This window comes from Taeniopygia guttata, chromosome 9 (assembly GCF_048771995.1).
Source record: "Taeniopygia guttata chromosome 9, bTaeGut7.mat, whole genome shotgun sequence".
Taxonomy (NCBI): domain Eukaryota; kingdom Metazoa; phylum Chordata; class Aves; order Passeriformes; family Estrildidae; genus Taeniopygia; species Taeniopygia guttata.
In genome coordinates, this window is record NC_133034.1 from 6,224,409 (window position 1) to 6,243,410 (window position 19,002).

A 19,002-nucleotide genomic window follows, 5' to 3' on the forward strand; every position below is an offset into this window, starting at 1 on the left:
CGGAGGGAGCTCAGCACAGGACCCCAGGCCATGCCAGAAACCACAGCACATGGGGACAGGACAGCCAGCAGAGCCGTGTCCCAAAACCTCATTTTGGTGCAAACTTCATCATTTTGTAGCCAAACGCACAAATTTTGGCTCACCCAGAGATGCTCCTGCCCTGGGGCCATCCCAATTACAAACAGCACCCTCTGAATTGTGTTCCCTTCTTTCAGCACAGGCAGGAACTCAGGAGATAAACTCATGAGATAAACATGAGCTTCCCAGCACCGGGCTGGCATCCTGCGGGCACGGGCTCCGTTAATTAAAGCAGCCCTCCCCCTCGGGAGGAACAGGCTTAGATCCGCCTTGGGACACATGTAAATTAAAGTCAGAGCCGGCCTGCCATGGTTTATTCATGGAGGGAAGTAATATTCAATGTGGTTTTACCTTTCTCAGGTTTTTGGGTTTTTTTTCTGCTTTTCTTCTCATGGATGAGAAATGAATTGGAGCAGGGCAGGATTTTGAAGGTGCTTGCAGGGTAGGGAACTGTTCAAGGCATATTAGAGGCAACAGGATTGGATGCATCCGTATTCACCTCTCCCAAAAACCCACCCCTCTCCCAGAGGAGCAAATACCTGGTTGATGGAGCAAGGTGCTCACAGACTGAAATGCTCACCAGAATAAGCCCCACGTGCTTCACTGGAAGCAAAATGTTGCCCATGCTCACTCAGAAGCAGTTTTGCTCCAGAAAGGCTTACATGGAAAAATTAAGGGTCTCTGGATGCAAAGGAGTTTCAACACCAACTGTTTAGGTGACATCATGGCCCTAAACAAGGAGTTTAAGCCTCAAGCAGGGCATGGAAGCAGCTGGTTCAGGCTCCCATGGGCCTGGCTGCTCACTGCCTGCAGCTTCCCAACAGGTCCATGCTCACCCATTTAATCACCACTCTGGGCTTCACTCTCTCTGTTTTTCATGGCTGGGAGGATTTTGAAGGTCTGAAGAGAAAATCTGTCCCAGATGGATGGAAAGAGAAGAGCAGGCACACCCTGGGCAGATGGTGCCACATGGCTGCCAGCTTGCCACGGAGCAGGGGACCCACTTTGCTCTCCAGAGCAGCCAGAGGTGGGGGGAAAACCCAACAGTTGTCATGGTCACTTTTCCAAACCACTGTTCCCCACTCGGGTTTTGTTCTGTCTTAGTTTCCACTTGGCTCCAGGCTCACTGCCCAGTCCCATGGCACAGCTCCCTGACCACAGCTCCACTTCCTTGCCATAAACCAGCCACTTTGAGTGATCAAACTGAATAAATTAGTCAAACTCCAGACAACTTGCACACATACACAGGGAGGTTCACAGCAGAGTGAGCAGCAGACACATGGCCACAGCAGCACCAGGCACAGGCATCTCCTCACTATCCTCACTGCTCCAGCTCATTATTCTAAGTCAACAAATCAAAGGGGGATGAAGCTGTCATCAAGGATTTGATGCTATTTAACCTCTTCATATTCTTCTTTAAAAACAGATTTGGCAGCAGCAGCCTGACACAGGCTCTTCCCTCTGCCATCCCTGCAAGCAGGAGCTTCCAGTGACAGGACAAGGAGGAAGGGCTTTACATGGACAGAGGGCAAGGCTAGATTGGATATTGGAAAGAAATTCTTGGGTGGTGAGACCTTGGCACAGGTTGCCCAGAGAAGCTGTGGCTGCCCCATCCCTGGCAATGTCCAAGGCCAGTGCCTCACCACCATCTGTCATCCACAGTGAGCCTCACAATGAATTTGGGGTAAAAAAATGGAGTTCTGAGATTCAGGTCAGGACTTATGTCCCGAAATCAATCAAAACCCCCAGAGATGCTCTACTCCCACTCCAGGCATCAGACTCCATGGAGAAATATTTTTTTCCTTCACAAACTGCAGCAATGTGAAACTCCAGAGTTGTCAGACACAGACTGGAAGAGCCAAGACTCCCATGTGCCACCTAATCCAGGACATCGTGCTCACCCCTCAACACCTGCATGAGCTGTCGAGCCACCACATCAACAGGGAAATGAAAGGGCACAAAAATTCCTGGAGGATCTCCAGAAGATCTTTCCACAGGTACAGAGCTGCTGGCAGGGGCTTACAAGTGGTTACAAGCCCCCTGAAAAAGATGTATCTATTCTTTGCATCTAGGGATTTTGGGAACCACCGACATCACTCTGTAATTCCAGCCCCTCTTCTGACTGGGAAATTGGGATGGCATTGCCACTGGGCTCCCCAGGGCACAGTCCCCTCCTGGCTGGGAAGCAAACATCTCCCATCCCTAACAGAAACTAATTAAGTACCTCTTCCTCCTTCTCCAGCTCATGCCACGCAGTGTCCCCTCAATTTAGAGAGCATCAAGTGCTCATTAATTACATCTGAAGTGGTTCCTCGTTAGTGCTGACACCGTGAAGGAAGAGTCACCCCAGGATGGGGCTGGGGAGAGTTTCAGCCACAGGGCCAGACTGGCACTCACTGCTGGCACAGGCAGGGACATGGGGACACCCAGCTTCCCTGTGTCCCTGCCACAGCACTGCAGGGCATCGTGCCTTGGGTCACACTGGGGTGGCCGAGATGTCCCAGTATGGAGTAGGACATTGCCATCCTGGTGGAGGTGAGCCCTGGGGGGCTGTGGTTTGGCTGACTATGCCCAGGAATAGATTTGCTAAGGGAGGATGGATTTGCCATGGGAGGATGTTCCAACTAAGGCACATTCCTCATCCATCCCAAGAGCACCATGCAAGAAATCAATTAGAAAAACAATTAAGAGAGCTTCCCAATGGATATTTATAGTAGAACAAGCCATAATTACTGTTCCTGGGAGGAAAGGCACCTTCCTACCCAGCTGCAGAGAGGAGAGAGGACACAAGGCACCAACAAGGATCGCACCTTTGAAAAGCCCTTCCAGCCAAACCATTCCATGCTTCCATGATTCCCACACTGGGTCACCCCTATGCCACAGTGGGGAGGGCAGGCAACCTGCTCTAGAGCTCCTGGACAGGAAAGGACCTCCTGCAAGCAGTGTGAACACTCTGGCACTGTCCATTTTGGTGCCACCACTGGGGACAGGACGGATGTCCAGAGCTGCAAGGTGGAAGAACACTCACTGACCCCACCTCTGAGCCCAGACAGCTTCCCCCTGCCTAAATTTCCACCAGTGTCTGCACTGGTGATAGCAACAAGCAGGCACAAAGGAGTGGTCTCCTCCATCCTCAACATCTGCTACACATAAGTCAAAGCCACCTGAGATTGCAGGGATTTACTGTACATAGGCAGCTCTGTAAGCTTTTCTTAGCTGTGAAATATAATTTGCACCTTGGGCTCTCTAAGAATAAGTTGTCTTCAATAATAACACACGATTAAGAGCTCAGGAGCAAATCCGATGTGAGGCAGGAGATCTGTGATAATCCCGGGTCTCTCTTGTCACCCCCCTCCAGCACTGCCACCCTTGCTTGCCTGGTGTGCTGCCAGATGTCCATGGCAGAACCAGGAGATTTGGGTTTAACCAGAGAATGACAGTCCCTGGAAACACCCAGAGGACTTTTCTGCCATGCCTAGAACCATTTCAAATTCTGTTCTGTATCACTGCAAAACCCACAAACATCAGAGTAAAACCTGTTTGGGAGGAGGGTGACCAGGTCCCTCTGCACCATGGATGGGACAAATATCAGTGTGCACCAACCCCTACAAAATCTATGTTCAGGGCCAGGGCAGATCTGTTGAGCCTAGATGCAATACATACTATAATAAAGTACAAAATAAAAAATTAAAGTGTAAGTCAATATCGTGTCTCTCCTCAAGGGCAATTTCCTCTCTGGGCTGCAGACCCAGCAAAGCTGCTTGAGCCAGGATAAAAATTCAATTCATAATTCCCCTGTAGATAATTTTCCAGAATGCCTCTGCTTTTACAGACAAGTTTTAGGCAGCAAATCCAGAGACCAGACCTGAGGCTGGAGCTCTCCATCTTCAGCCTGGCACACAGTTCTGTGCCCCACAGCTCTCCCCCAGAGCAGCAAGGAGATGGCCACAATACACAGAATATCATCATACCTTTTCAGAAGGCTTCAACCCATACACTGTAACACCTCCCCACTTCAGAATGTGCAAGCACCAGCCCTTCTTGTTCTTTAGCCCAACATTTTACACCCTCACGTTGATGCAGTGCCCCTGTGTGCCCTCTGCTCCCTTTGGTGGTTGCTCAGTGCCCCTGGGCACTCCATGGCTCATTGTGTCAGTGCTGCTCACCTGCTGCTCACAGCTGTGCCCATGGGGATGAGGCTCAGCCCATCCCAATCTCCACAAACTCTGTGCCTACAGCAGAGCTCTGCCTGCACCTACCAGAGCATCATCCCAGAGAGGCCCCAGGGAGGGGAGGGATGAGACAAGACAAGGACAGCATTATCCCAGGAATTGCTCCCTGCTCACAGGCGTTGTGCTGCTGGGAGCCCAGCCATGCTCAGGCAGGATGCAGCCACACTGAGAGCACCAAGGTGACCAGCTTGAACCCAAGTCACACCTCTCCTGCCTCAAATCCATTTCATACAATAAACATGACACAAGCAGATGAGTCCTGGCTGAACACAGGAACAAAGTGATGAAGCTCCCCACATGCCATTAATGAAATTTTTGTAGCTGCTGCTGGAGCCCGGGGTGGGAGAACAGCAATCCCCTCTGGGGTGGGTGTGGAACTTAATCTGGGGTGTCCACGAGTCTGGTTTTATGCTCCCACAGCGAAGGCAGGGAGGCTCCTTGGCCATGAGTGCTGGCTGGAGATGGATGGGTTTTCCCATGGCTCCTCCAAGGGCTGTTTGAGAGCGCGAGCGGTGCTTTGATTTAATCGTCCCGCTCCTCTCTCCACGCATCCTCTGCCATCTGAGGCACCAGGCGTGACAAATGACCACTTGTGCCACACTTGGAGCTGACACCCACGGCACCGCTCCATTTGTCACCATCCCAGCGCACGGAGGGATCCGAGAGGGGAGCAAATTAAAACCTCGCCATCTCCACTGATTACTTTTCCCTCATCCCAGCGGGCTCCATCCTTCCAGCAGTGTCCCAGCTGGCAAATCGAACCCACACAAACCTCCAGAGACAGCCAGGGGAAAGCAGGGCAACTCCTTCCACCTGGGCCATGGATTTTTCACCACTCTGGGTCTCTGACTTACTAAAACATCATCAGAGAAGGGCTGTTTTCCCACACAGGGGTTACAGAGACCCACAAAGCCCAACTGCAGCCCAACTCAGCTTCCAAATAATGCCTTGCACAGGGGAGTGATGATGAGTTATCTCATGGCTTGAGGGGGAAAACCCCATTTTTTGATAATTATCATTATTATTATTATGGAATCAGAGAATCATTAGGTTGGAAAAGCCCTCCAAGGTCACTGACTCCAAACATTAACCCAGCACTGTCAAGGCCACCACTAAACCATGTCCCCAAGTGCCACATCTACACACCTTTCAAATACTTCCAGGGATAGTTATTCCTTCACTTCCCTGGGCAGCCTGTTTCAGGGCTTGGCAACCCTTTTGGGGAAGAAATTTCCCCTAATTCCCAATCTGAACCTCTTGAGGCCATTTCCCCTTGTCCTGTCCCCGTTCCCTGGGAGCAGAGCCCAAGCTCCCAGCTGTCTTGTCCCCTCCTGTCAGGAGTTGTGCAGAGCCACAATGTTCCCCCCGAGCCTCCTTTTCTCCAGGCTGAGCCCCTTTCCAGCTCCCTCAGCCACTCCTGGTGCTCCAGCCCCTTCTCCAGCCAGGATAAAAAACTCCTTTTTTCATGTTCTAAATTATTACTGCTATCCTACTGGGAGAGACACTGGCGCCATGGGCTGCAGGGTGCAGCACACCCCCAAACATGGATGAGATTCCCACCCTTTGGCAAGCAAACTGCAGCAAGAAGAGCCATTCCCAAAGGAGTTTTCTCGTGACTGTTAAAAAAAACCCCAAAAAAACAAAAAGGAAAAAGTTATAGAAAGGCTTTAAAAGTCCCTGGCTGAGTCACTGGGCTTGCCAGGTGCTGGCTATTTGCAAACAAGGGTGAAACAATGCGGGTGCCGGACATGGGCCGGATCTGGCGCTTCCTTGCAGCTCTCCCATTGTCCAGGAGAACAATCCCTGCTCCTGCTGGACAGCAAAGGCCCCCGACCTGCTGGCAGCAGGGTGAGAGCCAGGTCTCCTGGAGAAGGCTGGGAATGATGGGTGGGATTCACAGCCCACTGCCGCAGGGATGCTCATGAATATGCACACATGGAGCTCTGCACTCCAAAATTCCCCAAAAATTTAATTTCCCCAGACTCTTTAGCTAGTACAGGAAGTTTCCTAAATGGATCATTAACAGAACAAGGGTTTGGAAGCAGTTTTGTGCCTCCATTTGCAAACAGTTGCAAGGAAAGGCCCTTAGGTGAGTGGAAAAATCAAAGGAGGACTTTTCTCCCTGTTTTAAGGCTGGAATCAATGTTATTAACACTCAGAAGTTCTCATGGTAGGGAAGGAAAATACATAAATGGCCCATGGAACAATTTATAAGTGGGAAATTTGATAAATGGAAAAATAAAGCCATACATGGAAGCTAATCCCTAATCCCTCTGGGGTCACTGCTGCAACAGTCCAACTTGGGAATCCCAACCCTGCAATGCTCACTTGGCCCTCATTCACACCTTGCCTGGGGTATTTTCTGTGTTTCTCCTTTTTTTCTCCTTTGGGTGGGTCTGGATCACAGGGATGATCTGGGACAGGGACAGGGAGTGCTGGCTGTGGTGCCCAAGCCTCCTTCCTGGCAGCGGCCAGGACTCATGGATCCTCCCCATCCCTGTGCTGGGGGAAGGAAAAGGGCCTGAATCCAGCAGAGGCACATTTGTGCTAATAATGTCTAATTAAGAGTTTCATTAAAACCCATCACACTCATTAGAAAAAAAAGTTAACAAGGTTTTCTGGACATTTTCCTTGCAATATTATTACGGAGGTTAATGGATGCCTTCACTAAGGCATAATTTAGGAAAAATCACACTTTTTTCTTTTTCTCTCTTTTTTTTTTTTTTTTTTTTTTTTTTTTTTTTTTTTTTTTTGAGATTCCACTGTTTCTCCTCCACAGTGTGGCCGTGGTAAAACTGGGCTGCCTGTTCCACCCAGTGGTGGAAGGCGGGAGATCGCTTCCAGGCAAAGGCAAAGCCCCTCCAACAAAAGGGGAGCATCCCTCCATCCCTCCCTCCCTCCCGATTCGGCAGGAGCTGGCAGAGCTGCCACTCCCCAGCACAGCCCGAGCAGGGAGAGCGGCTTGGGCTGATGCAGGATGGGAGAGGGGCAGGAAACTTGACACTGTGCCAAAAAAACCAAAACAAAAGGGAAGGGAAAAAAAAAAAAAAAAAAAAAAAAGGAGAAAATGTCCATTTTGAGCAGTCAGAGGTTTGTGGCTCAGCTAAGCCTGAGATAAAAAACCCCTGGACACCTTTGCTGCCGTTCAGGGTGGAAAGTGTCCCAGCTGCTCTGATTTGGGTCTAAAAGCAGCTTTTGGGAAGGTTAGTGGGGTACTGTGTCACAGGTCTGCCCAAGCCCCAGACAGCAGAGGCACAGCAATGCACGGGGAGATCCACAGCCCCAGCGTGCTGACTTTGCCCAGCCATGGGATGCTGGGCACGAGGAAAGCTCGAAATCCCAATTCCAACCCACAGGGAAACTTAAATCATCATGAGCATCACCCACAGACTCTCCTTTCTACCCAGCTGCCAGGCAGAGACCCCAGAGTGCATCAGCTGTTTGTCCACAGCTCTGGAAAAGTTTGGGAACAAACTGGTTGACCTAAATTTGGTCCCCAGTAAAGAGGTTCGGGATGCTGGTGGTTTTTAAGCCTAAATATTTATTTTTTTGTCCCCAGCCCTTGTTCTACCTGGCCTACCCTGGGATGCTGCTGGCCCCATCCTGTGCCCTGCTAAACCAAATCCAGGGGCAGGTAGAAGGGGAGAAGGGCAGAGCAAGCGCTTTCTTTTTACCTGTTTGTTTTCCCTCGCCTGTTTTAGAGGATAAACCCCAAAAAAAAGATCACTTGTAGGCCTGGAATGAGCTGGAATGAGATGCTGGAGTGGTGAGGAGGAGAGAGGTCAGCACAGAGGCTGGAAAGAAAATGATTTCCAACCACACACAAGTGCACAGACCAGCAGATTGGAGAAGTAATAAAAAAAATTAAGCCATCCTTAAAAGCTAAAAAAACCCTTTTCTGCAGCCCCTGCCAATGCCTGGTGTGCTCACCCTGCCCCAGGCATCTTGGCAGCTGGGCACGGAGCTGCAGCACACTGGGATGGGATAGATACAGCTAAGGGCACAGGGAGCAGGGTCTTTTATCCCCATGACCTCCCTTGCTGCCATTCACCCATGGGACAAAACCAACATCATCTTCATCACCAAGAAAACCTCTCCTGGGTGCCCCAAAATGGTGCAGGGGCACCAGACTGCACCATGGAGCAGGGAAAAGGCAGGCAAGGGCACAGCCAGAGACCAAAAATTCCCAGTTCTCAATACAAGCAACAATTTCATTAGGAAAATTTGACAATGCCCTTGTTTTAAGTGATAGCAAATTATTCTACCACTAATTGCAAAATGTTCGCAATTATTTAAAAAATCACTTTATAAATCACATTGTTTCCAATCTTCTGTGATGGATAAGTAGAGGGAATCAATAATTATCACCAGGGCTGCCCAGCAGGAGGGGAGGATAACAGGGGAACCAGCATGGAGCTGCTCACTGCTCAACATTCAAGGTCGGACCTGCCCCTCCCGCTGCTCCTTTCCCGATTCATTCCTCCACACAAAAGGCAGAAGGGAAGGACAAACACGGCAAGGAGACAGAGAAATCAAAGGGATGAAGGAGATCGGGATAAACCCACACAGAGCTTTGGCAAAGGCCGGGCAAAGCCCAGCACATGGGTCAGCAGGTGAGGAAGGGTGGGGGACCTGGCTGGAGATGGGACAGGGGAGCGGCTGCTGTGTGGAAAGCCAGGGATGCCTGGAAGCAAAGCTGCTCCATGAGCAGCCTTTGCACCGCAGGCAATACAGCCCAGCTTTGCACTTGTTTTGTGGGGTTTATTTTGATTTTTTCCCCCCTGCCAGGTCAGATTTCCAGCTGCTGTAGCAGACAGGCCAGCAGCGGCAGATCGGAGGCTCCTGAACCCGCCAGCACAGGAATTTGCCAGGAGGGGAAAACTGAAAGTGAGACAAGGCCAGGAAGCAGCAGGACTGCTCTCTCACCCCTTCTTCCTGAGTTTATAAATACAACATAGAAATTCAGCACAAAGCTTGTTCACTCCCAGACTTTTTCCTTCTTCGTACACCCAAGTTAGTGCCCAGCACTGGGAAGGCCAGAGGTAAAGCCAGCGTGATTCTAGTGAGTGCCCAGTCCTCAAACCCAAAAGGGATGAAAGCCAAGAGACACAACAGCCAACATTCTAGTGAGGGACTTTGCCACCATCAGGTTTCACACACCAGGAGAGAAAGGGTTTAACAATCTTCATTGGGGAGAAAAAGCAAAATCCACCCAACCTGCTCATCCAAGGTTTCCCCACCTCCCAGTGATCCCAGCTGGCACTTCCCTCCCACCTCCTCCCCAGCACCGTGATGCATTGCCCCTTGACCACACAAGGAAGCCATAAAGCAGGGCTGAGGGACGGGGCAGAGCAAGACAAATGGATTTAATATCAGCCCGAGGAGAGCGTGGGCTCTCCTGCACACCAAATGAATTATTCATTTGGGATTCAGGCAGAGCCTCCATCTCACACTGCCCCGCCGCCCACACGGGCACAGGGTGTCCAAGAGGATGGGCTGGGCAGTCCCCTGGGTTTTGGCACACAGCTGAGAGCTGTGCCAGGGAGCCTGTGCCAATCCAGCCTGGGATGGGAACAAATAACAGGGCTGATCCACAAAGACAATTCCCCTCTCTCCCACGCCCACCCTGGCGCAGTGGCGGCAGCAGCCCCCCATCCCTCTGACCCCACAACACGAGGATAATCTCCTCAGGGCCCCGAGTACCCCCAATGAACATGACGTTGTGCCCGTGCTTCCCTCGAGCTGTAAGTGCCGCTAAAAGCCGGGATTAATGAATCCCTGAGTGTCCCAACTCCACTGTCAGCCCAAACCCGCTCCAGCCTAATGGCCCCATGACAGGCACTGCCTCCTCCTTCCCAGGGGAGCGAGGATGAGACAGAGCTGGGGGAGCTAAACAATCCAACCCTATCTTTTTCCCCACCATGCAGGAATTAAGCCTATTTCTTCAGCCTTCAAACACTGAGGGATTTTCTTTTTTTTGTTTTTTTTCTCCTTAGTGACAATTCCCACAGGCTCATTAAGTGTCTCATCTCAGGCTGATGGAGCACATGTCAGGAGTATCTGCTTCCCAGGAGCCAGGGCACAATCCCGGCAGGTTCCCTGCCAGGCACACCAGGCAGATGAATACAACCCCTTCTGAGAAAACAAAGTCAAATAGAAAAGCAAGGAATTTTTATTTCTAAACTTTGCAATGTGCCACCTCCCGCCCACCAACCTTCATGAAGGGCAGCAGTGGGCTTGAGTCTTCCCTCGCCTGCTCCAAGGCCCATGTGGCTACAAGGAGGGGCTTAATGGCCAATGAACTACCACAGAGCTAGAGTCCAACCCAAGGTCAGATTTTTATTAAAACACAGTTAATTTTCCAAAATTCAAGATGTTAACCCTGGATCAAGCTTTTAGGAGGGGTTTTAGTGAACTTCCAGGGGATGAGGGATATACAGGATTTGGGTTCCTCAGCAGCACTGAGCACGGCTTTAAGACACACAGGTGTTATTCAATCCCAGCCTTTTCTCTGTCCTCCTGATATAGGAACTGGAAAATACTTGGAGCTCTCCTCCACAGCCAGCATCTCACCAGCACCCATGGAATCATCAAACAGCACATTCCTGTCATCACAGACATGCTTGGTGCCATTTAACACCTGCTTGCCCTGCACCCACAGCATATTCTGGTGCCTTTCAGGATCCTACATGCTGCCAGTCAATCTATAAAGGATATTCCTACTCCTTGGAGCTGCCAGGATCCCTTAATCTTCGCCTCAAGGAGTCTGAATACAAAGCAAGCTCCCCATGCAAAGGCAAAATGCTCACCAGGAGCTCAGCAGTTTCTCCTTGGAGGCTCAGCAGTTTCTCCTTGGAGATCAGTGCTGAGGAGTGGGAGCACAGCTGGAGACAGGCACCAGGGCACGGAAAACCCTACAAATCCCCAATTTCCTGGGGTCTGCTTGATGTAGCTTTGATGGCATGAACACTTCACAGCCCTGGTGGAGTTTGCACAAGGAAAGGAAATAAGCAAAGCCATGGAGATGGGTCTAACACCCAACCTCGGCAGGTTTGCTGCTGTGCTTCTTGTCCTGATGTTGTCAAGCCTCTGCCCTCCCCAAGCACTGAGAAGGTGCATCACGGTCCTCCCAGGGGTCAGGAGCACTCAAGACCCCACCTTCCTCCAGCTGGCAGAAAGGTCAACACCACCAAAACCCACGGTTTTACATTGTCACTGTTTTCCTCCATTTCTGGCAAAGTGACATTACTTCCCAATTCTAGTGTTTAGCTAAAATTAGTATTTGTTTTCCCATGATGAGAAATGTCATTTTGCCATATAACCATGTGTGCTTTCTGTGTGTTGGTTCAATAGCAGAGGAATGCCTCGCCAGAAACTCTCTGTTTGCAGAGAGTCCTCCCTCTGACTGAGCACTTCGGCTCCTCGCAGGAATCTCCTGGTGGGAACAAAACCACCCTAAAGCTCAACCACAAAACTCATAGGAATCCCCCAGCCATGCTGTTTGAGAAAGGATTCTGGGGGTTTCCTGGTAGTTGCACCCCTGGCACAGGAAGGTGTCACCACCCCCACCTTGGCCAGGTAGGAATGAGGCTTTGCGTGGTGAAAACCTAGACAAGTTCCCAGGTTTAGAGCAAACCATCAAACAAGCTTCTCCACAGTCTGAATCCCAGCTTCGCTATTTCCACATATCCAGAGTTACAGGTGGAGAAGAAACACCCTGAGGGACTCCCCAAGGAGCATCACAGCCAAGCCTGGTGGTACACACATTCCCCTACCTGCATCAAAAGAGATCCAAGTTGGACCTCTTCCCATCACAGCCTGCCAAACCAGCCCTTAAGCACATTGACCTTCTCCTTCTTCCCAACCCTTCCTTGTCAGGAACCCTTCCTTGGAACCCAACCCTTCCTTGACCTTCTAGAAGCTATTTGGAACTGACAAAACAAGGTGAGCAAAAAGCCCTCTCCTCTCCCATCCTTCCAAGCAGCATACAAAACCAACACCTTAATTACAGAGAGGAGAAGGAAAGGGCAGCCAACAGAAAAAAATTACCAACAGTCCAATGGTATTTGGGAAATATTCACCACAAGGGCAAAAGGAGACAAAAAGCAGTGAGCATTTTTTCCTTATTTATAACCTCACACTGTAGGACTCCAGCAGGCAGCAGCATGCTGGCAGCGTGGCTGGGGAACCCAAAAACCAGCACAACAATTCCAATTAACACAGAATCAGAGCAGCCCCACAGCAGCCAGGCCTGATGGCAGCTGCCCAGTTCTGCCAGGGGAATAAGGAGGCAGATGAAAGAGCGTGTCTGGCGAGTGCAGCACTTGGAAGGCACCACATCACAGAGGTGACTTCCAGCAGGGTGGCAGCAGCACCAGCACTGCCACACTGCTCACCAGGTCTGGCCACTGACCACAGCACACCGAGAAAACACAGGCTGACCATTGGTCCCAAATTCCTGCCTGCTCCCTGGAGCAAAATCACATCAGCAGAAGTACTGCCTGCTGCACAAAACAGTCTGCTTGGGGACAAACATTTTGCCCTAAAACAAACACAAGGGGCTTGTTGCCCAAAGCCAACCTTACCTTTGCAAGCCACGTTGTTCTCGGGCTCGTAGCCAGCCTTGCAGGTGCAGCGGCCGATGGGCACCATCCACTCGCCGTCGCCGTTGCAGTACAGCTTGATGGGCACGTCCACCTCCTCGGCGTTGGGGATGCAGGTGCCGCGCGCCGTCACCAGAGAGGTGCTCTCCGCACCCGTCATCGTCTCCGGGAAGATGGCGAAGTTCTGCACCACGCTGGGGCACTTCTTGAAGAAGACCCTGACAGACAGCAGAGACATGCAAGCCCCGTAGTCCTGGAAAGCCAGGTAAAAGCCATTGCGGGTCAGGGGCCCGAAACTTCTCACTTCCGTGTTCACCTTCATCAGCCGGCCCCCAAAGTCCACCTGGGAGAAGCTCTCGTCAGCAGCGATGGTGTCCACTTTGAGGTAGGGTGCCTCTGTCCAGAAGGCAGACTTCTTGGTGGCAATGACAGAGTCTGTCTCGTAGTAGTAGAGGTTGAAGGTCTCCTTGCAGGAGCCGGGGACGTTGGGGAGGCTGCTGCAGTCCCGCACGGTGAAGCGCATCTCGGTGTAGATGCGGTGAGCCCCGCGCCGGTTGATGAAGGTGGTGAGGAGCCAGTTGTTCTGGTTGGGCTCGAAGACGTTGCACACCTGGTACGTACGGATGGTGTTGAGGTTCTCGTCGTAGCCACTGACTTCTTCCCACTGCAGAAAGGAGCAGGGAGAAGTGCTGAGAAAGAGGAAGAGGGAACAGCAATAGCCTGCACAGGGAAGGGCTGGGAGGACAATCCCAAAGCTCCAAAGGGGATGAGGAATGTGGTTATGGGCACACAATGTGATGTACATGCGGAAGGACCAACCAGGCCAGGACCAGAAGAAATCCCCATCCTCTTACCCCTCCATGCCTCTCCCCATTGCTCCCAATTGATGTTAAAATATCTTTTCCACATGGGCAACTGCCTTATCTGCCCTGAGAGGATGTAAAAAATGGGAAGAAAGATGGCCCAGGCATCTGGAGGCAGGAGGGAAGGCAGCACAGGAGGCTACAGCTTCATTAAAACCCGAGCCAGCATGTGGGTGGGAGATTGAGCCTGACCCCAAGCTCTCGGCACAAGGGGATCATTTCCCCCGGCAAAGAAAACCAACTAAATAAAACATTACTGCTGTGGAGAGAGGAAATATGGATTCGCAATTCGATTTATAGAAGGGCATTAATATAATCCAGGCTACAATTTCAATTAAGGGACAGCAGCAAACTGTGAATAGTCTATGATGGCATTAGAGTCCTACAGACAGATTTACAACCTCATAATCCATTCATTTTAACTAATCTATGTTTACAGTCTCCTCATAACAGCATTATTCATATGGCAATCTTTAAGCAGCTCCCTCAGTATCAGTGATAACTTCCAGGAGCAATGCTGCAGCAGCGTTCACGCCTGTGTTTACACAGGGCACAACGGGTGATGCCACCCTGCCCTGTCACACTGAGTCCTGACAAGCTGATGCACCACAACCAACCCTGAAACCTCACAGATTTTTTCCCTCTTCCCTTTTAAATTGAACAACCACATTTCTCAACTTTTCCCCAAGCTTCCCTCCTGTGAACCACAGCCTTGATGTAACAAAACACAGGTTTTTGTTTTGTCTTCAAAGCAGGGTCCTCCTCACACTGCCAACAAATGCAGCAGAACATTCACTCCCAAGCCCACCTACTCAGCTCTGCTACACTTTAGTCAAGATCAGAACTCAAGGTTGCGCATTGTTGTTAAGCCACAGTTACCAAACCAGGAACAAAGCCTCCCTCATCCAGCCCAGTGTTCTTCCTTCTCATTCCATGCCAGGAAAGCACTGCAAAACCCCCTCTCTCCCCTGTGCACAAGGCATGGGGATTCAGTGCCCCTTCATTACCAGACACCTTTTCAGAGCAGGAGCTGTACAATCCTCCCCGACCAAGGGGGTTGCCATTGTTTGCTGCTCCCACCTGGGCTTTGCATTACAGCCCTGCCTCCAATTAAAGCCAGACAAACAGCTCTCCTCCAGCATTAACACCAGCCCATGGCTCCACTGTCTTCACTGCAGGAATCCTCCTCTTCATCCTCAAAAACCTCAGAGCCTCAAAACTCAGCCTAAACCTGCCAACAAACTCCTCTGCATTTCAACGTTTCCTGCATTTAGGAATAACATGAAATGCCCTTGGAAAACCCTCAGTAGAGTCTAGGGCCAGATCCTGGCACTGCCTTGGCACCAGAGCAGTGGTGGAGTCCCCATTTCTAGAGCAATATAAAAGCTGTCCATACAGCTTTTGTGGCACTTGGGAACATGGTCAGTGGTGGCCTTGGCAGTGCTGGGTTAATGGTTGGACCTGAGGGTGTGAGAGGGTTTTTCCAACACAAAGGACTCTGTGATTCTGTGATTTTGGATAAAAGACTTGGCATTTTAAATACTTTGTGGATGATTTAATACACACTCCTGCAAAGCAGAAGCCTCCCCAGGAACTCTCAGGAACGCTCAGAGGAGTGAGAATTGAATGGCTGCAGGGAGGCACAGAGGGCTGGAGGGATGCACACAGTGAGATGCAGGGATGGGGCTGGGGAGGGGCTTCACAGAGCTGCTCTGCAGAGGGTGAGACCACCATGCCTTACAACACAAGCTCCCCGCCTGCCTCGCACAGGCTTTCATTGACAGCAGCTGCAGGCAGCTATTTATATCCTGTCTCCATCACCTGCATGTGCCCCTCCTGCATTTTTCCAGCAATTTATTCGGGTCCAGAATTTTTCCAAAGCAATTCAGTAGCAAAATGCCCCAATTCAAGGGGCTCTGACATGTCTGGAGTGGATTTCATGCCTGCTGCAGGTGTGGCCCAGCTTTGGTGATGGTGTGCAAAATAATTTCTTTTGAAGACTTGGCCAAGCCAGTGACACCCAATCAAAGATGCAGCCTGGCATCCTCTCCCCTCTGGTGCCACATCCTGGAGTCCCCAGGGATGGCCCCTGCTGCTGCTCCCAGCCTGCCTGTCCCACCGTGGTGCCCATCCATCAGCTCACATCCCCTCCCACCCACAGCTCCATCTCTCACTTTTTCTGCCAGGAGGATGTGAGTCAGGTTATTTTATGCTTCCATTCCTCAAAGGCTCATATTATATAAAAAAGATGTTTTAAGTGCCTCAGGGTGTTTGGTTCCTCATTACTTCATAAAAGTGACATTAATAGCCAAGGAAGAGCACTGCCGAGTGCAATTATGGATGATGTTCCAGGTATGAAAGCTGTTTGGAGCCTGCTAATGTTTCCTAATTATAAGCCTTTTGGCACAGGGAGAGGGAAGGCACGAGCAGGGGGATGGAGAGCAGTGATGGGGCTGAACCCTTCACGAGGAAGGAGGACAGGAAGGGAAAGAGAAAGCAAGGAGATGGAGACAAGCTCCATCTTCACCAAGGCCCAGGACTGGCTCGGGGAAGGATGCTCAGCCTGGCTCAGCCGGACAGCGATGCCCTGGCACTCCACACCAGCCCTAAGGGGCACTGCTGCTCCCACTGTGACTCCTCTGGCTTCCCACCAGCGTGTTACCCCTATAAATAGTGGGGTTAAAAACATGGACCTCCCCTAGATCACATAAGGGTCAGCTGGACAAGTGGAACTTACCCCTGAAGGTGGGTTGGCAGTCCAGCCCAGCTCGGCCGTTGCCGTCCGCGTATCCATTAAAGTTTCTGAGGAAACAGAAGAAAACGAAAGTAAAGTAGTTATTTCCTAAGTTTTCAACTACTTTATGAGCACAGAGATGTGGGAAAACACTCAGTTGCTTTCCCAGAGCATGCACCTGACCTTGGAGAGCTCAGGAATCAACAGCAGATGCCCTAATGGACTTGAGGCAGTTTTGCTCTGGAGCAAACGGTGCAGGACAAGACTCTTTGCAAGGAGTCATGGCCTGAACCCAGCTCACACTGCCAGCTCTGCCCCTTCCCTGCCCAGGAAAGGAAAATACTATCACCAACACAAAAAAGATGCTATATTTCACAGAGTCACATCATTCCCTACTTTTAGACGGTAAAAAAAAAAAACAAAAACAAAAAACCAACAAAACACAAGAATAATAGCGAGAGCAACACCATAAAGAAACAGATGGGGAAAACCCTCCAGGTTTTATTTATTTGTTTGCAGCAAGCAGACATGCAGATTAATTGCCTCAATTCCTGCATCCCGACCAAACACAAGGAGCTGTGCCGCTGGCAACTGGCAGAGCTGAGCATCCCCAATCCCTCCCCTTTCCTGCCTGGTCCCAGGTACTCACAGCAGTGCCAGGAAAAGAGGTGCAACCAGAGAAATAAAGGTCAGGAAACAAAAATCAGCCCAGGAATCTGTGCTGCCGCCGGGCTGCTGCTTTTAATCTCTCCACGGCTGCTCCAGCAATCACAAGCGGGAAATAAGGCTCCGATTAATCTTCCAACCCCTCCCTTTGCCGGCTGCTCCAGGATGCGAAGCTGGAGAAGCGTGACCAGGAACTCCCCACCCTGACACGAGTGATAAACGCTCCCAAAACCCCTCCCAGGGGGGAGCGTGGCCTCAGGGCAGGGGAGCAAGGCAATCCCCAGGCATGGGGTGAAAAGAGGCTGGGAGCTGGCAAAGCTTCTGCATCTCAAACAGGTCTCAGGATGCTGCAGTGGCATTGCCAGGGGTGTTCAAAACCCACAGCTCCCCTGCTTTGCACGGAGACAGGCTGTTCCTGCTCTCAGTGCCCTCGGAGAGGAGATGTTTCACTCCTGCACCACTTTGGAAACAGAAAAGTGTGGTGACCTTCACGCTGTCACACATCATTTTAGAGTTTTGGTCATTTTCCATTTGGCAGAAGGCAGCTAAAAATGAAGTATCCCAGCTGCAATTCCTCTCCAGCCTTGAATTATGGAATCCAGAAATGATTTGGGTTGGAAAGGACCTTGAAGCTTACCCAGTTCCACTCCTTGCCATGGGCAGAGACACCTTCCACTATATCCCAGGTTGCTCCAAGCCCTGTCCAACCTGGCTTTGGACATTTGCAGGGATCCAGGGGCAGCCACAGCTTCTCTGGGAAGCTGTGCCAGGGCCTCACCTCCCTCACAGAGAAGGATTTCTTCCTAACAATCCATCTAACCCTGCCCTCTGGCAGTGGGAAGCCATTCCCCTTTGTTCTGTCACTCCAGGCCCTTGTCAAAATGGGGCCAGGGGCTTGTGCTCCATGCCTCCAGCAAATTTCTGCTCGCACCACCCTTCACCTTCCCACCACCTCCACACCTTTCTTCCCTTCCAAACAGCCCAGCCCCTAATTAAACAGCCATTAATCCTTGCAACAGCCCTTCAAATGAGCAGGAAGATGTGTACAGGCATAAATGGGTGTGGAGGTGGAAGCCACAGGCCATGCAAACATTTTCCAGCGCCCCTTGCAAGTGGGCTGCATGCAAGGGATGATCTGAGAGCCCCTAAAACTCTTGGTGTTCTCCCCAAAGCAAACAAGGTGTCCTTGTGCCACACAGGGGAAACTGAGGCAGCACAGAACAGGGAGACACAGGGACCATGGCCAGGCTGGAACCAAGCTGGCTCATCCACCCTCTGTAATACATAAGGACAGGCTCCACTACAGGAAGGGCACCTCTTCCAAAGGTTTATTCAGAAAGGCTTTTCACTCCATCACCTCCCTTCCTGTCCCACACACTCCCAGCTTCCTTCCCCGGGCTCTGACAGAGGAATGTGCTTTTGATAAAGCACGGCCACCCTGTGGGACGGCAGCACGCAAGGAGCAGCTCTGCTCCGAGATGATTCTCACCAGGACCCCTCCCAAAGTCTCACCCCTTCCCTCCTTCTGAGCTCCTCCCCACAGGCTCCACGTTCTGGAAGGAAAGCAGGAAGGCAGCAATGCTGAAGAAGAGCTCAAAATAACTAAGAAAATAGAGAAATTAATTAACAATAAATTAATGAATGGAAAGAAACTGCAGAGAAGCTTTCACTTTGAATGTTTCTGGAGTCCCTGGGTGATTCTGTGGCCTGTGACCAGGCAGGTCACATTCAAGAAGTTTCCACTACAGATGCAGAGCTTGTGATACAAAATGTGGAATATGCAAAATTTTCTTAAGAAAGATGTTTCATAATGTTTGATCTTCATA

The 19,002-nt window shown here is 50.8% G+C and overlaps 1 protein-coding gene across 1 annotated transcript in view; it reads right to left on the reverse strand.

Annotated features, from left to right (window-relative positions):
- EPHB1 (EPH receptor B1) overlaps positions 1 to 19,002 on the reverse strand; it is a 75,809-nt gene that overhangs the window by 34,264 nt on the left and 22,543 nt on the right. Inside the window, exons 2-3 of the mRNA XM_030279928.4 lie at positions 16,514 to 16,578; positions 12,896 to 13,577 (exon numbers count right to left, since the gene is read on the reverse strand). Of these exons, the coding sequence (XP_030135788.1) occupies positions 12,896 to 13,577; positions 16,514 to 16,578 (747 nt within the window). The remainder of the gene's footprint in view (positions 1 to 12,895; positions 13,578 to 16,513; positions 16,579 to 19,002) is intronic.